The sequence below is a fragment of the Octodon degus genome, unplaced genomic scaffold, assembly GCF_000260255.1.
Source record: "Octodon degus isolate 3935 unplaced genomic scaffold, OctDeg1.0 scaffold00100, whole genome shotgun sequence".
Taxonomy (NCBI): Eukaryota; Metazoa; Chordata; class Mammalia; order Rodentia; family Octodontidae; genus Octodon; species Octodon degus.
The window spans coordinates 4,265,196-4,291,615 of NW_004524676.1; the positions used below are offsets into that span (position 1 = coordinate 4,265,196).

Consider the following 26,420-nt stretch of genomic DNA (forward strand, 5'->3'; position numbering starts at 1 on the left):
TATTAGTGTAAATGTTGTTGTCCCCAATTATAATTTTTCTTTCAAACAACTGTGGCTAGTCTTGGTCATTTGTTTCTCTGTAATAGTTTAATGCCACCCTGAAGGCACTTTTTCCTTATTAGAATTACTGGGGAGAACTGATATTTTTGTGATATTTAATCCTTTTATCCATTTCATTAATTGGATCTCCTTTAATATCAAATCCTTCTGGCTCTTCCACTGTTATTATCCCAGTCTGTTACTGACATTGCGTCTGATGTCATGTGGTATGAATGTACTTCCCCCGCCCGCCTGACACCCTGCCTACCCTTCTCTCTCTACTGCGTAACAGAAGGAGTCTGTCAGGTTATGTCACGGCCATGCTTAGAACCCTCTCATGACTCCCATGTCAGCAAGAATAAGCCCGACCCTCTCACCACGGTCCAGGAGAGCCTCACTCGGTCACTGGCCACTTCTCCAACAGTGTCTACCACAGGCAAGCAGTCAGTGGGGTCACCCTGCTCCCCAAGATACTTCCAAGCAGTTCCTCCTCATCCCAGAGCACACAGTTCCCTCTGCTGGTATTTGCCTATCCAGGCCTGCAGATGGCCCCTTCTGTTGCTTCTCAGAAGCATTTGCTGTACTGTTCTTCTCCTGAGGGAAGGTTTTTGGCCACCCTATCATCCCTGCCCCAATTGCCATCTCAGCCTGGCCTAGCTTTGCCTCATAGCCCTTGCCACTTTCAGACATAATGTGTTTGTTAATTCCCCCTTTCCCTCTGAGCCACATACTGCCTGGGTAGGCACAAATGCTGCAGAGGCTGTGGGGGAAAAGGAACACTTTTCTATCACTGGTGGGAGTGGAGACTGGTACAACCACTATGGAAATCAATGTGGAGGCTCCTCAAAAAGCTGAGACTGGAAATCCCATTCACCCCAGCTTTTTCTCTTCTGGGTATTTTCCCAAAAGAACTGAAAACATCATACCATAGTGATATATGTGCACCCCTGTTTATAGCAGAACAATTTGTCATAGCCAAATCTTGGACGCAACCCAAATGCCCATCATTGAGGAATGGATGAAAAAAATGTGGTATCTTTACACACTGGAGTACTACTCAGCTATAAAGAAAGGCAAACTCAGAGCCTTCATAGGTAAGTGGATGGAACTAGAGGCTACACTCATAAGTGACATAAATCAGGCACACACGTGGAAATATCCTATTGTCTCCCTCGGGCAAGAACCTGAAAGAGGAAATACAACCTGAAAGGTACACTATCAGAAAACAGAAAAAAGCTGAACTTAAGGATTAAACAATGAACATGAGAGAAAGGAGAAAAGATAGGAAGAAAAGAAAGGGTGAAAAACATGGAAGTACATATACAGGATGGCTGAGATGATTGTATTCATAATTTGCATCAGGTGTTTGAAAATATCAGTTAAAGTCTAGAATTTTCACCTTGACTAGCTCTGTATGCTGCCATCTAGGCAGTAAATGAGTGCTTACGAGCCACTCACTCTGCCCGCTACGATGGCTGGGCGCTCCTGCTCGGGAACTCAGCGACCGCGAAGTTAGCAGGCCCGGCGGGCTCCACCACTGGGTGTAGCAGAACGCGGAGAACCCGCTGGGCCCTGCGCAGTGATTTGTTGAAATGCGGCTTTGCTATTTTCTTGACATGGTCACGCCTCACTTTTGGGAAGCATAGCCCAATGTTTTTCATACAATTACACTTCACAAGGTTTTCTCTGTTTTCCCCTATTTGTCACAGGATTTCAGTGAAAAAGTTATTTAAAGTAAACGGAGCATCATCTCTGCCTTAGCATGTAGTCAGTCTTATTTTAGACTAGAATTTATTTTAAAGCAACGAGCACTGAAGATAAATAGGAGAGCATGCTTTAAGCGAAATATTGTGGCAGTGACAGTCATATATTGTGCCATCTGTCATTCAGAATAAAGAAAAATTTCAGAATCTGTCATGCAAACAGCCTTATGAAAAGAGATCTCATCTCAGAACAGCAACATGGCCTCCCGGCAGACAGGAGCAACACCAGCCGCGGCAGCCCTGACTGTCCCGACCCGAACTCTTCCAGGAGGTCTACTCTGCGCCAGTTTATGTCACCGCAGACCTGGAGCCACTACAGGTCCAAGATACTGTTGCCTTTCCACCTGCAGGTCGATTAAGCGAGGACAGTTCCCCTGCAGAGGTGGCAACTCTTTATGATGACGTTGAATTCGAGGGGGCGCAGCCGAGCACCCATAATGGAAGGGCAGTAAGAACAGCGAGCTAACTTCGCTGCCGCAGCGCGCAGCGCGCCAGACTGTCTTCAATGAAGCGCTCTTTCAGCCTGTAAGAGCCCTTTCAGCATGAATCTCTGAGATCAGTTTACTACTGGACTACAAGCACTCTACATCTGCAAAAGTAAAGCACAGAAGGTCTCGCTCTGAGAACAACTGGTTTCATCAACGCTTAAGCACCAGATCGACAGGACGGGGGCCATGCTGCTGTCCGCGGGGCTTGCTGACCTGCAGGAGCGCTCCTGCGTTGGCAGTGTGGAGCTTTGGTAGATGAGGTAATGCTTGGTGAACAGAGAGAGGCCCATCTTTTGTTCAGTGCCTGCAACTTCTGCTTTTACCGAGGAGCTCCTGTGCTCCATTCGGAACTCAAGAGTACTGACTGCTGTCTTAGACCCTTGAAACACTGTGTATTTGGTGAGGCAGTGGCAGGGCATCTCCACTTTGCCTGCAGATGCCCACATTGTTGGCAGGATAAAAGGAGTTTTACGGTATTGCAGTGTAACGGAACATACCCAGAAGTCTTTACAGCATGAAAGATGGGCAAAACAGTAACGTGGCAGACTTTCACTCAGGTAGATAAATGATACAGCTTACTCTACATTACTTACTAAAGAGACACTTAAATGTCCTCAGTTTTTGTTGTTTTTCTTTCCCCTTTAGAAGAGGAGAAACAAACAAAATAGAGTAAGAGCCATTTTATTCAGACTAGCGCTTGAAGGAGCTATGCACATGCAGATCAAATCCCAATTCTTTGCTCTTACTTTCCTGCAGAGTTGGCACAATTCTCCCATCACACCTTTGACAGCCATCACCAGTGACAAACAAGGCACTAAATGCCCCTTTTTCAAGGGACAAAGTTCTTAATAAATAATTTTTTGCTACTTGTAGGGGTCTGCGGATAAAACAGTATCTGCAGATATTGTTTTTTCGGGGGGATGAATCTTCTGTTTAAACCATTTTTTCCTTTGTAGGGAGAAAATTCCCTTTGGAGGGGAACAGATTCATCGATCTAACGGTCCTGATGAAAGCACTGTCTTGTTTTTCCTCTTTCCTTCTCAGCCATTATGAGCTTTCTTTCATCCCATCATTGATGAAAAGCAAGTCTTTGAGTCACCAAGCTGCTCAAAACACTCTAAGGACTTGAAAGTGATTTAGACTATGAAATCCCAGCCTTGTACCTGCTTCTACAACGATGCCTACATAGTGGATACGTGTGGCGCACGCCTGTAATCCAGTTCTATGGAGCGTGAGACACTGAGTCCGAGCTCTGTAGTGAGACCCTGAACTAAGTAAATAAGTGGGTTTTAAGAAATGCATTTGTTTCAGGAGTAATAAATATGAAATAAACCTATATAAAGAAAAACTAATGTGGAAAAAAATCTCCTCATTAACAAATACTCTCCTGGATACTAAATTGCTACTTACCATGGTAATATAGTATATAAAAATAAGTCTTATGCTTTGCTGAAAATATAAATTAAATTAAAAGGTGATAGAAATTCTGTATGATAATTCCAGGGGATGTAAAAGCTTGAATTTACATAGGCAATAGATATTTTACATGTCTAAGTGTCGACACATCATAATATTCCTCCACTCAGCCTACGTTAGGTTGTTTCCATAGCAACGGTGACAAGCTAGCTAAAAGCCACTTGACCATTTCTGTATCTGTGTAGTGGGCATTTTCTGGCTATTTTTTTTTCTTTAAATAAAAAAAAATGCCTCCATGCATCTAAAAATTAATTTGACAATACTCTTATTTTCTTTCCATCCCAATATAAAACATAACAATAGGGCTATACCAGAATAACTTCTCATGTGGATCTATGTTTACGTTCTCCCCTGAGACTCTGGTGGAATACAGTAATCCCCTCTCACCTTGACAAGGCTTTATATAGCCAAAAGGGAAGGACCAGTTCTTGAAGACATCCCCAGCCTTTGCACATTTCCCTCCTTACGTTCATCCCTCAGAATCCTGGCAGGAGCCAGATGGCACACTTACAACAGCTGATTAAAGAGTCCAACCAAGGTTCCATTTCTAAGGATGGGACTGGAACCAGGAAAACCAACACAAAACCGTGCAGAGACTTCCCAAGGACGGAGCTGTTATCACCTCTGAGGCAGAGGAAGCCAGAAGACATTATCTGAATCTAAAGAGGGTAGTACCTGTAGGAGATGTCACCTTCAGAGAGGTGACACAGTACAGCAAGGCTTTGACCTAGTAAGAAGGAAGCCAGTGGAATAAATGTCCAAACTTTACCTTGGGTTGCTATGCTACCAGTGTCCCTACTGCAGTACAACTGAGACCAGACCGGAGTGCAGAAGAAAGAGCACCCATCAATCCTTCCTCATATAGGCGAGCTTCGCTTCCCGGGTTAGGATACAAAAGCAGGGTAGAAAAATGAATTGAGGATCCAAAGCAATACCTGTCTCATCCCCACTTAAGCTCATGATTTAGTGGAAGTCATTGTTCACCGTGGACATGCCATAGTAGGAGTTTCTCACGAGCAGAACTAGAAAGCAATTCATATTCTGAACCATCTGTGGAAGAGAGGGACACACTGAAGAAGACAAAAGGACTCAGACACATTATAAGGTAAGAGAAATATTTATTTAATTTGCACAAGAACGAGCTCATACTGAACAAATTCAACCAAATAATATTAAGTGCAGTAAAACAAGGAAATAAGGAGTGACTTTTCTTGTTAGAAAATATTAAGTAACCATGCCTGTGCATTATTTTTATCATAACAATAACTTGTTTCAGATTTCTTTTCCAAGTGTGTACTGTACATAACATGTTATAGCTTCTTTGCTTTACTTCTGAAAATATAATTCATTCGCCACCTTGCATTTTAGTTTTTGCAGTGAGGAACCTACTGATTCATGAAGATTCTAATCTAGAGGGAAAGCTTCCGCCCAGCGAAGTCAGAGGCTTGCAAAGATCCAGTGGACTCAGGCTTCCACTCTGGGTGTCAGGGTGGGCACAGGGTGAGTGCAGGGTGGGCTTTCCCACCCACGTTTCTCTCAGGCCGATGTGATGTCAAGTACAGGCGAGGCAGAGTTGTGGTCTAGTTCCCCCAGGAATTTTCCTTTTGTGATTTTTCTCAGGCTCTGCAGACGTTATAATTCAGTTTAATCAGCTATTAACAAAGCTGCATGTAGCTGCCCACAATTCATCCAATTTAAAGTCTAACTTTTGTTTTGGACTTCATAAAGAAAGGGCATTCTTGAAACAGAAATCTCCATCAGACAGTTAACTTCACAGCTCCTGAAGGCACTGTGGATCCACTGAGCAACAAATTTGGCCGTTCTAGAGAAAGAAAGGTGATGCATTAATTTTTCAGCCATTAGTAAATGCTCACATTCATTGATCACTACACATGCACCTACCTGCAAAGTTTAGCTCTGCCCTACTGAGACTTGGTCAAGCAGCTGCAGATGACTAGCCCTGCAGAATGCTCACACCAGTTACACGTGGCCAGTGAGGCAGCCTAAGTGTGTATCATATTTACTCTGCTATTCTTTCACAATAATATTTACTATATTAAGGACTAAGCACATTGCTAAATAAAGCAGACCTGGTTACTAACCTGAGGGGGAAATCTGACAGTTTTTTTGTGGGGAAGAAAACAAATAAGAACCAAGGAAATTTAAATTGTGACAAGTGCTGGGAAAGTGTTATGGATTGGACGTTCACATCCTCTCAAAAGTCCTAATCCTTTATGTAATCCTTTCAGGAGGCGAGTTCTCTGGGAGTTAATTATGGTGCATGGTCAGAGCCTTCATGGGTAAGGACAGTTCCAGATAAGGGACACAAAGAGTAGATGCCCGTCCACAGTAGACCTGCCTGTACCTTGATCTTGCGCCGTGACAAATGAATTTTGCCACCTCTAAAGCTGTGAGCTGTGTGCTTCGGTCGCTTAGGCCACCGCAACTGCGGCTCTGTCGCAGCAGCCTGAACTCAGACAAGTGACGTGAATTAGGCTGAGCTGCGAGATGAACAGGAGACATCTACTGAGATGGGGGCCGGGGAGACCTCTCTGCAGAGGTGGCATTTAAATCCAGATCTGAAGAAAGCTGCGTGGCAGGAAAGGCCGAAAGCATCAGAAACAGCTCGAGGAGTGGGTTAGAAGGGACAGATGTTTTTGTAGTGAGGAAAGTGAAAGAAGGTTTGGGTGAGAATTTTAAGTCGGCAAAGAAAATACTGCAGAGATGAAATGCGGGCAACAGACCAACAGGGAATGGATTTATAGAATTAGTTTTTATCATTCAGTATCAAGATAATAACAAGTACCACAGAAAAGGAAAACTTACGTACTTTCTTCCGTTTCCCTGCACTCTAACTTTTCTCAACCAGCAGCTAATCACGACAATGTTAATGTCATTACTATAACCGCAGAGATGCTAATTTCCTTACACTTCTTGAGTGTGTCCTCGGCGTGAGGCACTTAGCCAAGAATTTGAAATGCATTATCTAATTTCTACGTCACAGCACACCCTGTAGGATCACTATAAATACACTTTTTAATTCAAAAAACCGAAGATCAAGAGGCTTAAATAGGATATCCAAAATCGCAGTTAAGAAATGACAGTGATGGGGTTAAAACTCCAGTTAGTCTGTCGCTGTAAATCATTCTCTATTTTATATTTCACGCAGATAACGGACTTACAATGATTGAAGATGTACTATCTTTTATTTTTTTTTTGTTTTTCCCCCATAATTTTATTGAGAAACAAATAGCAATGAGATAGTTTCAAATCAAATTGGTAAGACAGTTCCAATAATTAACACATTGCATACTGTCTTCCTAGTGGTTATTTGTTGTACAAGATGCAGACATGATATCCTATTTACAAAAACTATTAGAACAAATCCCTCTATTCACTAAACTAAGAGAATGTAGCTGTATATCTATCCTAACCATTTTGAATACACAGATACAAAATGGATATTCATCTGTATCCCCTTTGTTTGTTTAGTTCTGTCATTTGAATATTACAGGAGTGTGAACTCAGCAAAATATTCCAAAATAGTCCAGTAGTCCATAATACTATTGGGTCTTCTGCTTGACTGGCAATGTCAGTTGTTGACCTGAGTCCCCTACAGCTCAACGTAACAACATGGCTTTACTTCTTATACTTCATTTTTATACTTTTCTGCTGGATGGTTAAGAACAAGATAAAACAAGACCTATATAACAAGAATTGTAGCTCTTGTATCTGATAAGGTCAGTCAAATCCCATCAGCATTTATCCTGAGACCCTGTATCTCAGATTGTAGATCCTTGGTCAGTGTCAGCCATGCGTATGAGTCACAGCCATTGCTTGGCCAATTTGCTCTCTGTGAAATCCTGAGAGAATGTTTTCTCTCCATGTGACTCTCCTTAGGCACACTCTACATCATCGATCACTTTCCTCTTTGGCCCCATAATCTCCTTGATCAGAAAATTTGGGACATAACTGAGTTACATGATGTTACAGTACAAGTTCTCATATGTCCTGAGTCTTAATTGACCTTAGAAGGCTAGGGCCAAAATGTTGGCTCTCCTTGTGGCCCTCCTTTTTCTTTAATTTTGGTGTGCAAACTTAGGTTGCTAACCCTCCAGAAGAGAAGCTTATTGTTATTACCATACAACCTAGGCTGATAAGCTTAACCTCACTATCTGTCTTTTAATATGATAAAAATTCTTTGTTTCTATAAGATAAACTTTAAGAAAGAAAATGTTATATACTCCAGCCTTTGCTGGAGCACAGCAAATGAGGGGAAGAGGCAGTCTATATATCCCAAAAGAATACCGTCAACTGAACCTAGTCTTCACCCTTCGGAGTGCCTATTAAGCAGAATTACTATTCCGGCAGAGAGACCCAGTGATGTCTAGGATCTCTAGTGGCCTCTGAAAATGTGGCCTTTCAGCTCAGAGGCAGGAGCTTTCTTACTAGAACCTGGATGCATGATCTTTCCTAATCCACTGGCCCAAGGAGGTGACAGGTGTACCAACCACTCAGAGAATTCGTTCCCTAAACTGTGGCACTCTTGAATAGAAATGAAGTTGGCAATTTGTGGTGCCTTCTGCTAGAGTGTGTGAAAGTGGTGCTGGAGGACCATAACTTAAAAGCCACTGGTGTGGTTCCCATCAGTGTGCAGCTATATGAAGGCTCGACCAGTATTTATTTTCCCAAGTCTTCCAGGAGTGTTTTCCTTTTCCACATCAGTATGGTCGGCAGTTTCCAGGACAAATGTTCTATAAGCTATATCACTGGCAGCTCCTTCATTAGGGAAACATACTTCTCAAAGGAAAGACTAATAAAACATCCCACTGAGGTTCCTATTTCAGTAATGACACAATTTCTTATGTAAGGCTGACCGTCCCTTAGATAACAACTATAAAATCTGGACTGAATAATCAAGTAACAATTGAAAGCCATGGAGAGTGGCAGCTGGCACCAGAGGAATTTCGACCCTGAAGGAAGGGAAATGTACTGTGACAGATTTGTTTCTCGTCCCCTTGGGGTGCTCCTCGGGTCTGGCTATCACTCAGGTGGAAAGGCACACTGCTTGTGGCCAGCCGAGTCAGAGGACGGGGCGTGGGCTGGCGGGGTAGCTGAAAGTTGAGGGAAATGTCTGTGAAGAATCACTCAACATACGCCTCCTCTCAGATCCTCAGTTGGTTCTCAGAATGCAGAAGAGACTCTGAAGACGGACAATCAGAGAGGCAGAAGGGATGATGCAGGGTTTTTAACCTCAGCCAATGAAATCTGAGAACATTTTCAAAAAAGGTGAAGGCAGATCCTTTGGACCTCCTATTCCTCAGTTCTAATCTTGCCTAGATTCTCGCATGTTGTGCAGCCCCTTGGCACGGTTCATCTCTTAACACATCCTTCACAGGTGTAGGATTAACTGTGTCAAGAGTTAAATTAGTGCTCAGTGCACATAATAACAGCCAGCACTCGAGTATTTGCTCTGATGTGTTGAACACTGTATGAAGTTTATTGTGGATCATCTCATTTAAATTTTTTTTTCTTTTGGTGGCTGTCTCAGCTTGCCCTGAGGGCAGGGCTGGCGGGGCATGTGGTGCCAGGGATTGAACCCCAGTCCCTGCATGCCTGCCTAAGCTTGCCTAAACAGGCACTGTAGACCACTGAGCTATCTCACCAGCCCACTTAGTTCTTATAGCAACCCTCTCAAGTAGGTATTACTACATACCCCAAGTAGGTACCATTATTTCCATTTTTGAGGTTCGCAAGCTGAGCAACAGAAGGACTGAGGAAGGCTCCCTGAAGTTATATAATCAGTGTGCTTTACCATGGTTTACCTCTAGGAAACTTGATTTCTTAGGCTGCATTCATTTTTAAAAATTTCAAAAAAACCTTTCTATGTATTTTTTTTTACATGGTATGGGGTATCACCGTGCAGCTCAGGCTTGTAGCTATCCCCCTGTCGCAGCCTCTCCAGGACTGGGCTTAACGGTGTGCACCTCCACACCCAGTTTTGGGATTGGCAGGGTGTGCCCTGGAACCTGGGGCCAACATGGCACGCAGGACGGAGGACCAAACCCGGGTCCTTGTGGTTGCAGGCAGGCGCTAGGCTTCCAAGCTATTTCCGCAGCCTTGATCCCCAGACCAGTGCCATACAAAAGAGCGTCCTTCCAGGACAGAAATGTTCTCTACTTGTGGCAGTGCAATAGCCAGCCCCCACGTAAGGCTGTTGAGAAGCTGAGACGCGGGTAGGTAACTGAGGAACTGAGTTTTACATTTGATTCAATTTTAATTAGTTGAAATGGCCTTCATGTCACAGCCTCAGACAATAAGCTCGGAGACAGTAATTTCCAGGGAGGATTGCTGTCTGGCCTTGCTCTCCATGTTACCCCTGTCGCAGCACAATGCCCCACACTGTTGCTGAGCCTTTACACTGTTTTTTAGTTTCATGTAGATACTAAAGTTATGACTGGGAAGAAAAAAGCCACTAAGTTAAATTTTGTAGGACAGGAATCAAATTAGAATGCTTCCCAAGTTGTCACTATTTATTGACTAAAAATGAGTGACTCAAAGTAGAATACAGAAGTAATAAAATCAGTGTTCTGAAAACACTGAATTTTAATGAATGGTGCACCTCTACTGCAGTATCTAAAGCTAGGTTTGCAAGAACTTTAGTATTTAAAATACTACAAAATAAATGTAATACTTTTTTGGTAAATAGAACACATTTCTTAAAATTGAACATATCTTTATAATCTATGCTTACAAGAAGGCAAATGGCATGAAATAGTAACTTAAGAATCAGTACTTACCTGACAAGAATAAATAACTTTAATATCAAAATATGCTTTCTGGAATACATAATACATTCCTACCCAGAGTCACAAGATTTCAGTAGTCGCTTTCTGAGTTCATGCATGCTGTGCAGTCCACAAGAAACACTGCCAGTGTTTCCTGCCACTTAGAAAGTGCATTTTCTTGTTGGAAGTACCTGTCTGAGCTACTTTTGTATAATGTTCATGACATCTCTTGGTATATACTTTTATTGTCACTGCTTAGGAGAGTAATCTGTCAGATTAAGGGTGCAAAAGACTCAACTCTATTGGATCATTAAATATTAGAAAGAACTTCATGTTGGTCACTGGCACTCGAGTTCTGAGACCTTCACTGCATGAGGTTTGCCTGCTAATCACATCTTGAAGTAGCACTGCATGCCTACTATTGCTAGCTGTTAGTAGTAGTTACTTTCAAATTTGCTGGTGTACTTATAGAAAACAGTAGCAAATGTTCACTTGGAAAGGCTTGCCTGATTAACAAATTACATGGATTGATTCTTTTTTTTTTTTGGTAGAACTGGGGATTAAACTCAGGTCCTTGCACTTGCCAGGCAAATGCTTATTCTACTGAGCCATCTCCCCAGCCCTTACATGGATTGAAATAACAAGAAATTTGGGTCTGAAAAAGAGAAAAGAGATGTCTCAAAGCCTAAATCATTTTATGTCTTTGTCCTATTAATCCACTTCAGTAAGAATTTATGCCAAGTGAGTCTGAACTAAATTGCTCTATTGAAAAAAATTTACAAAAATGGCATGTTCACTTAAAAACCAGAGTATAGCTATATAATGCATAAAAAACTGACATCTTTATTTTGTTGTTGCTATAGTTGTCTTCAAGCCTTTATGTTATGCATTTAATTTCACTGTTGATCTTAAAATTATGACTCTGAAGTAGAAGGCTACTAAATTAAATTTTATAGAAGTAATGATCAGAACGCTTCCAACTTGCTCACTCTGAACTCTACCTACTCTCGCTATATTATCTGTATTTTTGTTCTCATTGAAGCAAAAGGCACTGTTTTCCTATGAGAATAAAGGGAAAAATCTTTATAATGATTTTTCCACCAACTGTACAAATAAAATATGGTAAACACAGACCTTAAATTCTTCAACTCAATGTAACTGACCACAGCAACCCAAGAAACATGCCCATTTCGCCTTATTGATTTCCACTTTAGAAGATGTAATGTATCTACTTTGTCAATATATTTTACAGACTTCATAAAAGAACTAGATAAAAATCAATAAAATAATATTGTCTTTCATCATGACAAAAGAAACACGCGGTTAGGTGCTGTAGCTTTGTAAAAGATGGGTCGTGTTAGATGTATTAGGGTGATTTAAGTAAGGTGTTGCCACTAATCATTGTGGTTTCAGTGCATACACTCACCTCCTCTCGGAATATACATCTGAGGGTGCACTCGACAATCAGTTTGGAAACTAATAAAGCTGAGTGGTGTTCTTCCCACCTCTGTTTGAACAATAAATAGCAAAGGCAAATGCTTCCCACCATCGAGGCCAGGCATGTTTGCGTGTCTCTGAGGCTGGCACCGCCTGCCAAGTGCCCGCTACTTGAACACAATGGGCCTTACCTTGCACTGGCAGAGAGTACACTCTGTGCCATGCTTGATCCAAGAGGATCCCGTAAAGCGGACCACATTCATCTCGTCCAGGCAGGTTTTGGTGATGTCGTTACGGACAGTGTCAGCCTGGCAGGGGTCTGTGACACAGCGCGGGCAGCACTCATTCTCTGGGAGGACACTAAACTCACAGTCCACATCAGGGCAGGGTAGGGGCCAGCAGTCAACTTCCCCTTGCTGTAAAGAAAAGCAATGCATCAGGGAAGGAGAGAAAGGGAGGGGAGAGAGGAGGCAGAGCGGGAGGTAAGGAGAAGAGTGTTTACAGGATATCTAATTTGTTTGAGTGACATTTATGCTTAGACCCTCAAAGCCCATGAATCTCACAGGCACGCTACAAAAGCCCTATCAGAGTCCCACCTAAATTGCACTTGGATTTTTAAACAGTCTTCAAAGATTAAACCAGGACAACAATAAAACAAAAGCAACAACCATTTCTCTCAAAGCTATAAAATTTGCATCCTTCTAGCTTTCTGTGCCAAAGAAGTTATTTAACATGGAAGAGGTTTCTATTTAATTTTCTGACACAAGATGCTATTTTCATCTTTTCCTTCTAAATGTCCCATTTACTCCTTTCACAGAGAGAAAACTTTGCCTATGCATAAAAAAACCCTGAAATATGAAGGGGTTTTTGACAGTTCTTCTTTGTTCAGTTGTACATTTTTCAGTGTAGTGTGGTAGTTGCGGAGGAGAGTCCATTTGCTTGGGTTTAGGGTCCACCAGGGGACTGACAGAGCACACTTCTCAGTGAGTCTGGGCAGGCCATGAACGTGTGGCCTTGGGGTCCCTCACCCTCCTGTTCTGCCACTGCTGTCCTGGTCTCCTTCATGGCTGCTGTGACTAAGTAGATCTGCTCTGCCATGACCTTCCTCGGAGCCCCCACTGTGGGCCAGTCCCGACAAACTAAGCCATCTAAGCCTTTCCTCTTTAAGTTGTGGGTATCAGGTATCATGTCTCAGTGACAGAAAAGCGAAGTATCAAAAACTGGAACTAGAAAAATGGGATCACTGCTGTGGTTACTCCTGATCATATAGTTTAGAAGTCTTTGGTAATGGTTCGCAGGACAGCTTCAGAAATCTTTGGAGCTATTGGCTAGTGAAGCCTTACAATGCTTCAAGCAGAGGCTGGGTTACTATGATTGTAGCACAGAGGACTAGAATGGGGACTACACTTGCAATTGGACTAGAGGCTGTGTGTATTCTGGCAAATATGCTCTACATTTTGTCAATGTACAGAGACAGGACAAGGGAAGTGAATTAACCAATCTGAAAGAAGTTCAAAGGCAGCCCAACATTTAGGCTGTGGTATGGTCCAATGGCTGCCTTTAATTGGATTTGGAGGTGAGAACTGTAGTCAAAAGTCAGAGAAACGTACATGACATTGGAGCCAAAGGATGAAGAGATTAATGCAATTAAAAAGAAACTGATAATTTGTACAGGGGCAGGAAGAAAGCTGCCTTGAGGGTATTTCAAGAATAGTAAGATTCCACACATCATAGGCTTAAAGTCCACAAAGTATAAACTTTTCATTTGAAAAGATAATTTTTGGGCCCTCTGCTAGGGAAAACCTGCCCAGGGAATTGGTGTCCCAGGATTCATTTCACTGTGTTCACCACCCGGGTATTTAAAGGTTACTATAACCACTGTCCAAAGGGCCCCAGTTACAGCCTGCACCAATGACACATACCAGCCTTCTCTGTGTAATGCTGATTTTATGGGTGTGCAGAGTGAAGAGTTGTGGGCTTAGCATGTCTTCTACCCCAGCTTCAAAGGAAGGGTGTGGAGGCCAGGAAAGAAGCCCAAGAGCAGGCCATGAAGCTGCAAGATGGCAGCCCCGGGTGCAGGCAGAGACCACAGGAAACTGGAGATGCTAGGAACGTGTGATGTCTGCAAGGAAAGCTGCAGCCTAAGAGCAGAGCCAGCCCAAGGGACAAGCCGCAAGGTCCCAGCGAGGGGCTGTTCACGCCCCCTGGAGCTCGTGTCTCACCACGGGTAGCCCAGGTGCCATATGAGAAACTACAGCACTTCATGTTTGCCGTTGGGTTGGTCTCACTGTGGTTGAATTCTATCTATTCTCCTATTTCTCCTCTTAGGAATGAGAGCATTTACCCTCTGCCATTGTATCTGGCGATTTTACAATGTATTTTTATTTTTATAGAGCTTCACTGCTAAGCACTTGACTTGAGTCTCAGAAGAGACTTTGTTTTGGACTTTCAAAAGATGCTGGAACTGTTGAGACCTTGGGGAAGACATCAGTGCATGTCTTCTTGTATACACAGCATGTGGATTACATTATGTGGAATTATGAATTTAGTATTTTTATTTGATGATTAACTATGGATTAAGGAGATGTGTTTAGGCATCAAGTTGATAAGCTGACAAGGGGCAAGGTGTGGCAGGGGACAGAGTCAACTTAAGTGAGTTTGGGATCTCTTCTGGGGATTGAGGAGCAGCTTCTGCGTATTTCTTGGTGTTCCTCTAAGATTGGTGCCTGGCCCCTTGTTCTTTCTCTTTGGCCTTGTCCCCTGGCTCTGCTCCTTAGCTACCATGAACAAAGAGCCACGAACTTTTGTTTCCCTGTTTCTGACCTGCAGCCTGTGCACACAGAATTGAATCTCCTGAAACCACAGGCAAAACAAACCTGTTTTTTACATTGGGGGCACCAGGTATTGTGTTCCACTGACAGAAGGGCTAACTGACACATGCAGGGCTTAGAAATCCTCCCTGAACAAACACATGCTTAGGATTTACTTTTTCTTATCCCACGTAAGAAAACTGCAAATTTTATCTTTTTAAAAATGTAATTCACACCTATTTCCTATTTTCTTTCTAATTTTAAATCTCATGGGCTTAGAGAGAAAAGCATTCTTCAGGCACTGAAACTGACTTTGCTCTTCTAATTGATTTTTGGGTGGAACAATTAAAAAGAAGAAACAAGAAAGCATGCCTTTAAAATATCTTCTCAAATAGAAGAGCATCTGACTATCACTTAAAAGTAACCTCTTCTGGAGCAGTGTGAAGAAGCGAGGCCGGCCCCCGGGCCCCCAAAGCTGTGCGCCGCGGCATCTCCTGTCCAGCGCCTGTGACCCGCCCCCATCACCACCACGCCCAAGAGGAAGGCTGAAGGGGATGCTAAGGGTAACAAAACCAAGATGAAGGGTGAGCCACAGAGAAGATCTGCAAGGCTGTCTGCTAACCAGCGCCTCCAAAACCAGAGCCCAAGCCTAAAAAGGCCCCTGAAAAGAAGCTTAGAGAATGTACCCAAAGGGAAAAAGGGAAAAGTGGATGCCCGCAAGGATGGGAATAACCCTGCAGAAAATGGAGATGCCAATCAGACCAGGCACACAAAGCTGAAGGTGCTGGAGAGGCCAAGTGAAGTGTGTGCATTTTTGATAACTGTGTACTTCTGGTGACTGTACACTTTGAAATGCTATTTTTTTAAATCAAGTTTTATAAAAATGCAGAATTTTGTCTTTCTTTTTTTTTTTTTTAAAGCTGTGTTGTTAGCACACAGAACACGTCATTGCTTTTTTTGGGGAAGGAGCATATGTCAGTAGTACAATGTCTCCAAAGCCGGGTTGATGTGGGGAAGGCGCCTTTCCCTGCTGGTTTGAGAGACTTCCTCTTGGCTCCTGGGAGGAGGGACTCCCTGATGTTGACACATGTGGCCACTTTGGCATAAATGCCTTGTGGTACGGGACAGCTCCCAGTTCATTTTATGTCCTCTTTTCCTCTGCCATCAGCATACGTTTAACTCCCTTAAGCCCAGATCTGACTGGGATCTACTGGGATCTGATTCCCAAGGTGATATTACCAGTGTGTCAGGCAATCTGGACTTGCCAGTAACATTGAGATGGTGTCCCACAAGAGCATTTTTTTTTTCTTTTTCCAGATTGTGGATCTTCAGATTGATAATTCTGCCGTTTTCATTTCCTGAGAGTCAGGGTCGGCTTGTGAAAAGTTGTTAAACAGCACACTAAATGTGAAGTGTCAACACTCACTCTAAACTTTCCCTGCTTCAGTGCCTCAAATGAAGACTTCATTGGATTTTATAGTGCCTTTCTGATTTTTGGTAGTTCATCCAAGAAGGGAGTTTGAAAGTGTTTTTATACTGTGAATGATTGTGTGCCCATGTCCTGCCTGAAATACCATGACTGCTTATGAAAAGTATCTTTAATAAAGCTGGATACAGTTGGGCTTGGAAAAAAATGTAACCTCTCCTGTGAATCTTTCTGCTACACAAACAGAAGGCAATTTCTCTTTTTAGTCACACATAATTTCTCTTTCCATTCACATGAGAAAGAAAAAATAAACTTATTAAATTGAAAAAAATTGGTATTGTCTTCATCAAGTTTTTATTCCTGCTATTTCCAGGAAGTTTCACAGAACTATATGTAAATCCAAATTTAATATATGTGTGCAGTATATACATAATGAATATATTCAGAGAGTATGCAAGCCAAAGTGCTACCAGAAAGCACTGACAACAGTTTTAGGTGGAAGGAAAGTAGTTTTTGTCTGTTGTTTTACACCTGAAGAATGGACAGAAGTGGACAGGGTTAACAAAAGTTTGATTCGAAAAAAAATTTTCCCCCAAAATGCCATTGTTTCCCTCAGAGCTGCTTTTAAGGTAGTGCAAACTGGGTGGAAGGTGAGGGGAGAGGAGCTGTGGAAAGGCTCCTGAAGAGACCTCACTCGCAGCAAAAGCACACGCAAGGCGGCAGCACACGGTCACCCCAGGACGTTCTCTCCCGGGTCGCCCATCTCATCGTCCTCGCCAGACCCACGCAGCCGCCAGGCTGGGGCCGGGCGCTCTGTCCGGTGGGGGCCCGGAGGCCGCCTTCCGCTCGGCTCCAGGTCCCTCTCCAGCTGGACTTACCAGGCAGCGGCACTGCTGGCAGCTGTGCACCCAGGTGTCGCCGCTGTCGTACAGGGTCGCGCCGTTTTGGTGGAGGCACTGACTGCTGAGCCTTGGGTCGCACTCGGGGCAACAGAACAGGTCCACCGTTGGGTTCTCGCAGTCACACACCATGCGTCGGCACATAACAAATCCGTTCTGGAGAGGAAGGAAAAAGAAATCCCATTTCTCAGTAAGTTCATGCCATTTGGAGGTTGAGCACATTCACAACTGTTACCTAACGTGGTGCGTTTTCTTTAGCATTCTGTCTTGTAGCTAACTCAGAAATCATCCAAGCTGGGGCACTTGCTTTCTACACAAATGTCCTGAAATGACTAAGCACAGTCCTGACTGGTGGTGATCAGTGTAATATGGTAATGGCTATGTGGTCTGTGTGTGTGTGTCTGTGTCTGTGTGTGTGTGTGTGTCTGTGTGTCTGTGTGTGTGTAGTGTGGTAATTGGTATACTAACCTAAATGTGTTTGATGTGAAGGCAAGTGTATGTTTGATAGATAACAGTAAGTTTTATATATTGCTAAATTTCTATAATATTGATGTTATGTTTTTGTACAAATGGTTACCAATTTCTTTCACAATAGTATTTTTCATTGAAGTCTCTATTATTAACTGGGTAGACATAACAGAAACCTCTTGACTGAAGTACTGACCTTACTGACATTTTAAGCTCAACTCTTCGATCAACATTGATCTATTCTGGCTTCATTTATGCTTTTATTCAAATATCATATTATCACTACAGAAGAATTAATGTAGTAATAAAAATTTATCAACATGTGAATAAATATATCGCAGTATAATGGTATCATGGAGTGCTGTTTAGGAAAAGATACATCACAGTATGAAGGAAAATTTAAAATAATACTGAAAGAAGTCAAGCGCATGGAGTATGCTGATTTCAAATAAGCCTGCCTATTGGCACAAGCAAGTAGCCCCAGCACTCGGAGGCTGAGGGAGACTTGTGAATTGAAGCTCAGCTTTGGCAACTTAACAACGTAGCGAGATCCTACCCCAAAATATAAAGTTAGGAAAAGGGCTGCGGATGTAGCTCTGTAGGACTCCAAGCGGGGACCCCCCAGTAGAGGAACCACAGGGACAACATAAAAGAGAATTCATTTACATGGAGCTTTAGCAAAAGTACTTTAACCCACAGGACTGGAAAGCCATATCTGCCAGGCCTAGAGGTGCACGGCTGACCAGAAAAGAACACTTTGGGTCAATGACAATGCTCTGTGACACTGTTACCTTACTGAAATTCACGTGTGTGTTGGTCAGAACTCACTGGAAAGATATGCCAATTGCAACCAAATAAAATTTTTCCATTCCGACTGACCTGACAGGAACACACGGAGCACCGGTCACTTTCCAGCACCCAAATCTGGCCGCTGTGCTTGACCTTCCCGTCGTGGACGCAGTCCCCGGAGCAGTTCTTTCCGTGAGGACACCGGCAATCATAGCCACCGTCCAAGTTGAAGCAAATGGTGTCATTGGCACAGCTGTGCCTGCCAGTCCCGCACTCGTCGATATCTAGGCAACGACAGGAGCACGCAGGGTGCTTAGTGTGCATTCAGCGCCACACAGCTGGAACCGGAGAGTTGTCTCCTGGCCCAAACCATTTAGCTATCAATTAATTCTCACCGTATTGGCAAGCATTTCCTTTTAAATGCTGACTAAAGCAATGCGAACAATCTGGGAATTTCACAGGAAAATATTGATTTTTCAAAGTCAGATAACCTTGGCTAGAACTTCAACTTTATTTATATCTCAGTAAATATCATTAGGCTTTATGAAACATTAATTTTTTGAAAGTAAGAATATAGCTCAATTTATCAAACCAAAATAGCTTGGGTAGTGGAAACTCTAAAAGTGCCCATGATATTTTATTGGGGATATCAACCCTAATATTAAATCGGTGCTTACAAGACATCCCTTCTTAGTGGGAGAGAAATGTCATGAGACCCCTGAGGCATTTTATTCAATTTCAAACTCTGCTCTTACAGCTACTCAGGCCCACACCGAAGCTCTCCGCAGGGCTCTCCTGGGTGGCCTTCCCGAACAGCGCAGGCATTTCCTTGCTGGCCCGAGAGCCTTAGACTCACCCATGAAGGGCGAGTGGCCATCTGTAATCACCATCTCCGTCCAGAAAATTTGTTCCTCCTTAACTTTCCATTTCATATTGTCATTTTGTCCCCACCTGGCTCCACTGGCAACTGCCCATTCTTCACCCGACCGCACCTATCCATGGCAATCACAGCCTCTAGCATTTCCACACAGATGAAAAGCAAACATATTTTGACCCAGAGATCAAGTCCATAAGAGGAGATGAGATTCATTTTATTTACCCCATAATTTAAAGGTCACAAGGCAAAGCACATCTCAGATAGACTGTAGGAGCAGCAGTGAGCAGTTATTTCCCATTTGATCTGTTTCCTCTAAGTAAAGGTCAAGAAAGAAAATTAAATGACAGAAGCAGCAGGTTGGAGAGAATAGATAGAGTGTATATTTTTAACGAGGGGACGTGTATGCTGATTTTCCTTGAAGACTTTAAAGGTAAGAGTTTATTAAATATCTTTCTTCAATGACTTGATTTTTTTGGAGGGAGTAGGGTACCAGGAATCAAACACAGGACCTTGCACTTGCCAGGTAGGCACTGTACCGCTGGGCTATATCCCCCACCCCTGAATGACTTGCTTTTAACATTAATTGAAGACTTGGATTACTCAAGATTCGAGTTTGGCCACATTTAGTTTTTTTTTTTTTTTTTTTTTTTTTTTTTTTTTTTTTTTTGGCAGAACCAGGGATTGAACTCAAGCCCTTGCGCTTGCCAGGGAAGCGCTTTGGTACTTAACTTCTATTATAAATGTAGCCCTGAAAATAAGCCAGATGATGTATTTGCCTTCCTTTTCCATTAGTTCCCATTTCAACAAAACCAGTGATTGGGACAATGGTGCGGTATGTCATTAATATGATGAGCTTCAGCACAGCTTGACTTCTCAAGGTTAGCCCTGTTGACAATTACAGATTGCGATCACAAAGAAAATCATTACCTACCACGCATATTTGCTTTTAAAAATTAAATGCCTTGTTAATACACATTTTTTCAGATCATAGAAAAATTTCTCTTTCTCATGAAAATGAAAATTTATAAATTAATTCTGTATTTCATCTATTCAAATGTGGTATATTTGATGAGTTGGTCTTTTTTTTCCATTTAAAAGTCTTTTGAGTTAGAAATTATAGTAAGTAGGGAAAACGTGAATACTTGGATCAAAAATCACAATACTTTGATCTCTTTGACCCCAAACTCTACAGATTCCTCTAACAATGATGTTATTACTACACTACTGGCATAGGCTAGATTTTTACAATCATTTCATTTTGCTTGATGTTTAAAAATAAAATTTTTACTATAAGGTATTGATTTTCTTTCTTCCAGAAAGGCAGAAATTATCCTTGAGCTTACTGGAAGAGACCTGAGAGGTCAAAGGCACATGAAGAACACTGGTCCTCAAACACATTTGTCGTAAAGAAATGGAATAAAATGTTCCTCAAAACAATGGTTGGCATGCAGTCGCCCTTCTTGGGGACCGCTCTACCATAGACAGCAACTTTATGGCCAACTAATTAAGATTTCTTGCTCTCCAAGAGAATGTAGACTAATTGGAACGTTTTCAAGTTTTTCTACTTGCTATTTACACAAGGCTACCTCACTGCTGCACGACACAGAGTCTTTTCCCAGTTCTTTACTGGTGCTTCCCTTCAGAGCTCGGGTTAGACGTCAGGAGTTCGCACTCTGAAAACCCAGCATTACGTGTAAAAATTACAACCTCAAAAATACTTTTGTGCCTTTTAGTGAAGGACTACTGGGGAAATAATGTTGATAAATCCATTAGTCAGATCTCAGTTCTCAGGTAACTTAAGTTTGGCAGCAGCCTGTGACAGAAGTCTGTCTCTCCTTGATTAACCTTTATTTCCTACTGCACTGATAATCAGTTCTGGAGTATTTCTCATGCCTACGAGCTCCCTAGACAAGGTAATTAGATGATTAGCCATGCAAAGGGAGGTAAAGTGGTGTAGGGCTTTTTGAGGCAAACGTGTATTTGAAACCCTAAAGTTCAGAGCTATCAAGATGGGTTGGAGGAACAGCTGGCAAGAATATTTTCCCATTCTGAGGGTTTTCTCTTCTCCCTATTGGTGATTTTTTGTTTTGCAAAACCTTTTTAACAGGGTGAAATTCTAGTTGTTGTGTCTTTGTGATATTTCTCATGCATTTGGAGTTTTCTTCATAACGTTTTGGCCTAAACCTGTGTTGTCATGAGCGCTACACATTCTCTCTTCCAGCAGATACAGTGTTTCTGTTGTAATATTTAGATCCATTTTGATTTTAGTTTACTGCAAGGTGAGAGATGTGGGTCTAGTTTTAGTCTTCAGCTTGTAGAAAGCCAATTTTTCCAGCACCCTTTGTTAAGGAGGCTGTCTTTCTTCCAGTGAAGGTGTCTGGCCCTGTCCAAGGACAAGGCGGCTGAGTGTCTGCGGAGCCACGTCTGCATCTTCCAGGTTGCTTCGCTGATCCTTGGATTTGTCTGTTATGTTTGGTTTTCCCAGGACCGTGCTGCTTTTCCTCACATTGCTTTGTAATGTAATTTCAAGTCAGGGACTTTCATTCCGCCTGCCTTGACGTTGTTGCCCAGAATTGTTTTTGCCTCATTGTTAGGCCTTATCTGGTTCCAAATGAATTTTAGGAATGCTTTCTGTATTTCTGTGAGGTACACTAATGGCATTTTGAGTGGGATTGCATTAAATCTGTTTGAAAATTTGGGGAGAATGGATATTTTCACCTTGTTGGTTCTTACTACTGAAGAGCAAGAGTATCTTTCCATTTTCTGACATCTGATAGTCCTAATATCTAGAATATATAGAAAACTTAAAAAATTAGACCCCACAAATTTAAAGACTCAGTTTAGAAACAGGCAGCTGAGGTGAATAGATACTGCTCAGATGAAGTAGTAGAAACAGCAAATATATATATATTTCGTATATATATATATATATATATATATATATATATGAAAAAATGTTCAACATCATGGATCATTCAAGAAATGCAAATTAAAAGAACAATAAGATTTCATTTTAACCAGAAAGAATGGCTAACAGCAAGAAATCAACCAATAAGAAATGCTGCAGGAGCCGTGGGGAAAAAGATACCCTTCTCCACTGTTGGTGGGAGTGCAGACTGGTACAGCAACTGTGCAAATCAGTGTGGAGATCCCTCAAGAAACAAAAACCAGAGGTCCTGTTCAACCCAGAAATTGCTCCTCTTAGTATGTCCTCAAAACAGTGGAAAGCATCAGACCACAGCAGGATACGCACACCCACGTTTGTAGTGGCACAGCCTGCAACACCCTAATCTTAGAAACAACACAAATGCCTATAAACTGATAAGTGCTTAAAGATGTGTGTTAGTTTATACAATGGAGTACTACTCAGTCATAAAGGAGAATAAAATTGAGACATTTCTAGGTACATGGATGCACCTAGAGACTATACTTTCAAGTAAAATAAATCTTTTAGTTACACACTTTGTAACTACCACATTGTTTCTCTGGTGTAAGAAACCAAAAGGGTAAATAAGGACCAAAGTGTATCATAGATATTGTGAAATAAGAAAAAATATTCAAATAGGAAAGGGAACTAGGGAGCTGGGAGGAAGCAAGTAAAAAGAAAAAAAAGATAAAAAAAGAAAAATGAAAACAACACTTTTGTAAATAAGGAGGGGAAGAGGAGTTGAAGGCAAAGGAGAGAAATGGGCAATAAATAAGCAAGACATACCATGTGCGTGCACAAATTCCCTATGATGAATGTAACATTATCTGCATCTAAAATGTACCAATAAAATTAATTAATAAACAAAGATGGGCCGGATATATAGGAACACTGGCGTGACTGGAATGTCCCATGAGAGAACAGAGTGGGCAGCCACACAGCTGAAGGCGCACCAGACCCAGGTTACGTTAACATAATTGAACTTTATCAAAAGGTAATAAAGCATCACTTGAGGGAAATGTAGGGAATTGACAATCAGATTTGCATTTTAAAATTATGTGTTTGGCTCTTCTTTATAAAAGAGATCCGGTGCATTAGAATTGGCAGCCTAGAGATGGGTTGAATGGGGTGCTTCCAGTAGTCTGGGCAAGGGTGACCATACAGTAAAAGTGTCACAGGGTCGTTGGCGTGCACCAGATTCTGAGCACTCTATTCCCAGTGGCTCATCTGATCCTCAAAACTACCCCTGATGGTACAAGAATTCAGACCTTTATCGATTAGAAAACCAGAACATAAGATGGTTGTGTAACTTTCCCAAGGTCAAGTAAGATATCGGGTCCACGTGGAACGCAAGCCATCAGCATCCTAAGTTTGTGTTCCCAACTGCAGCGCTATACTTGGGGGTACCTGTGGAGACTGCACAAAAAGATTCAAGAAAGGCAGAATCAATGGGCTTGGCAGCTCTGGGCTTTGAATACTAGGGAGGGAAAAGGATCAGAAACTGTTTAGATTGCTACCTTGGAAAAATCTGCTTGATGCTGCAGAAAGAACAGTGGGAACTTACCAGGGAGTGAGAGAGGGAAGGATGAAGGCAAGCTTGCTCAGGCAGGCGCAAGGAATGGCTTCGTCTGGGCTTCTAGGTGGAGGTGACGAGTATAGGCTGGAGCTCAAACAGAGGACTGGGCTAAAATACAGACTCGGTGCGGTCACATGTCCATCATAATTGTCCTTGTCAAGCTCAAGCTCAGACCACACAAAAGGCAGGTAAGGCCAGTTCCCCTGCCCATACCGTCCCTGTCAACAACGGCACTGCACTTAGCCCAGGTCCAGACGCTAAGGCTAGGCTCTCTGGGAGACCTGCCTTGACGTCCCAGTGGTAGTAGCGGGTGTCGTTGTTCCCTCAGTGTGCCACATTTGTACATTTCCTCAAAATCAAAATGATTTTTGCAATCATTTTCCACCTTGTATTGTGGCTTTTTCATTTTTTAAAAAACTCAAACTACTCTTTATCTTACATGACAACACAACTCACCTCTTCTATAAGCTGTAAGAAGTGAGCATTTCTTCTTCATATTTGTATGTAACAGACACCTGGCAAGTGCCTTAATGGGCATGGTCATGAGTTCAGCAATTATTCACTGATTTCAATTTCAACTTCTTTCATTTGTGTCTTTTTTGTATGTTAGGTCAAGAATTTTCAGTATTTGGCTTGAATAGAAGAGTTGAAAGACAAATCATGTATATATCAGTTTTGTGTTACACACACACACACACGTGCGCATGCACACACACATACACACATGCACACACACACCACCACCACCACCACTTCCACTTCACCAAGCTTGAAGATTATCTAGAAATTAAAGAAAGAGAGGGGAATGTGGGTGAGAAGACAAACGCATTGATGTGTAAAAGACATGCTGGATTATGTCCTAGGGAGAGCCAAATCTTAGGCACAGTAGGCGTGATGTACAGACAGGAAAGGCACCCAGCGTGTTACCCGGGGGGCTGTCTGGACCTTTAGGATAAATAGGTGAGCAGAACAAGGCACAATTTGTATAAATGCAGCTTATAAACATTTATGCGGTAGATCACACAACTGCAGCCTACCAAGTAGTGAATCAGTAATTATTCATGTATTCAAGAATTAATCTTATACTTCAGAGTAATTGTAAATTTACTGCTGTTGCTTTGTCTACTTTGTAATGCTTAAAAAAAAAAAGCAACAGAAAAATGGCACCTTCCGAGATATAATCATAGTCTTAAAATTGTACCCTTCTAAGTACTAATATTACAATTCTCCAGATCGCCGAAATTGTAGTAAATGGATAGCTGTTTAGTCTTTCAGTCTTTTTTTTTAAATGACATACATGGGTTCTTTGAAAAGACTCCTTCAAAGCATTTTCTCTTCTGAGAGAGTAGATTTTTTAAAAATAATCTTTATGAATTCTCTCGGTAGATGATAGCACAACTGCCTGCCAGAATAGTGGGCTTTTAAAAATAAAAATTTCCGTATTCATGGGATTTCCTTTAAAGTCTTCTTCAGGCATCCTAGAACCCAGTAAGTTTGCTGTTTTACTTTATACTTACTGTATGTTATTTTAATGTTTGCTACTTGTCCTAAGTCTGTAGCTTGAGTCCTCACCAGTGCACTAATTGACCACTTGTTTGACCCTGACCACTATTACATCGCTACGAGGACAGTAACACCCTGGGTCACAGATGCATCTGTCTGTGAACAACTCAGCTTGCAAAGGAAGCACTCACACAGGTTTGCTCCCATTTGCAGCACTGCGCTGGGTGGAGACAGGACCGCGACCCCACCCTTGTCCTCCAAGCACAGACGCAGCCATCTTCCCCACATTCTTACAGCAAACTAGGCTTGTTGACGGAGGCACCACTGCGTTTTAAGTATACCCCCTTCTCGTCACGATTTCTCGTATCCATATCTAATTCTAATTAAAAGAGTATCCATTTTCCATTTGACAGATAAATTCATCATCTGCTATATGCCAGGCATTTTTTTTTTTTTACATGGAGACACAGTAGTTGACAAACAAACAAATGGAGGTATATTAGAACTTTAGGAGAACTAATATTTTCCATGAAGAAAAGTGAAGCAGGGTGAGGGAACGGTGTCAGGAATGGTGGACTTCATGTTGGGGGTTCGCGTGAAGCCACTTGTTGCAGTTCTGACCCAGAGTGACTCCCGGAATGCCAATGTCCTCAGAGGTGGCTGGGTCTGAGGACACCATAGTGACTTGAAGGAAGGTAGGCCTGCTTGGCGGGGGGCTGCTCAGAGCACCATCTGGAGGGCTTCGTCTGGCATCCCACTCCTCCTTTGCGCTCTGCCCGCTGCTTCCTAAGCATGAGTGAGCCCTTCTGCCTGGACCCTGCCATCACGCCTTTCTCGCCTTGCAGCCAGTCAGAGACTGAAAATGTGACCGAAGGCAGCCTCTCGTCCTTCAAGTCCTAGGGGATGGGTCTTGGGTCTTAGCAATGGGAAACGGACCGGGACAGAAGAAACCTAGGCTCAGTGAGAGAAGAACCATGGGAAGTTGTCAGAAAAGGCTGCTTCATGCAAAGGAGCAGTGTGCGCAGAGGAATCAGCTTGGCTTATTTAAGAAATGCCAAGAGAGCCAAAGATGTTTGATTTACTTAAGAAACGCCTATTGGTTGAGGGAAAGCCAACAGAGAGTCACATCCCCAAAGCCAAGGGAAGAAAGTGATT

General features: G+C 42.4%; 1 protein-coding gene across 1 annotated transcript in view; it reads right to left on the bottom strand.

The window, feature by feature from the left end:
* Positions 1-4,927: 4,927 nt before the first annotated feature.
* Positions 4,928-26,420, bottom strand: part of Nell2 (neural EGFL like 2) — a 410,830-nt gene continuing 389,337 nt past the window's right edge. The window contains exons 16-19 of the mRNA XM_023723548.1: positions 18,474-18,667; positions 17,106-17,282; positions 12,183-12,407; positions 4,928-5,588 (exon numbers count right to left, since the gene is read on the bottom strand). Of these exons, the coding sequence (XP_023579316.1) occupies positions 5,538-5,588; positions 12,183-12,407; positions 17,106-17,282; positions 18,474-18,667 (647 nt within the window). The 3' untranslated portion in view covers positions 4,928-5,537. The remainder of the gene's footprint in view (positions 5,589-12,182; positions 12,408-17,105; positions 17,283-18,473; positions 18,668-26,420) is intronic.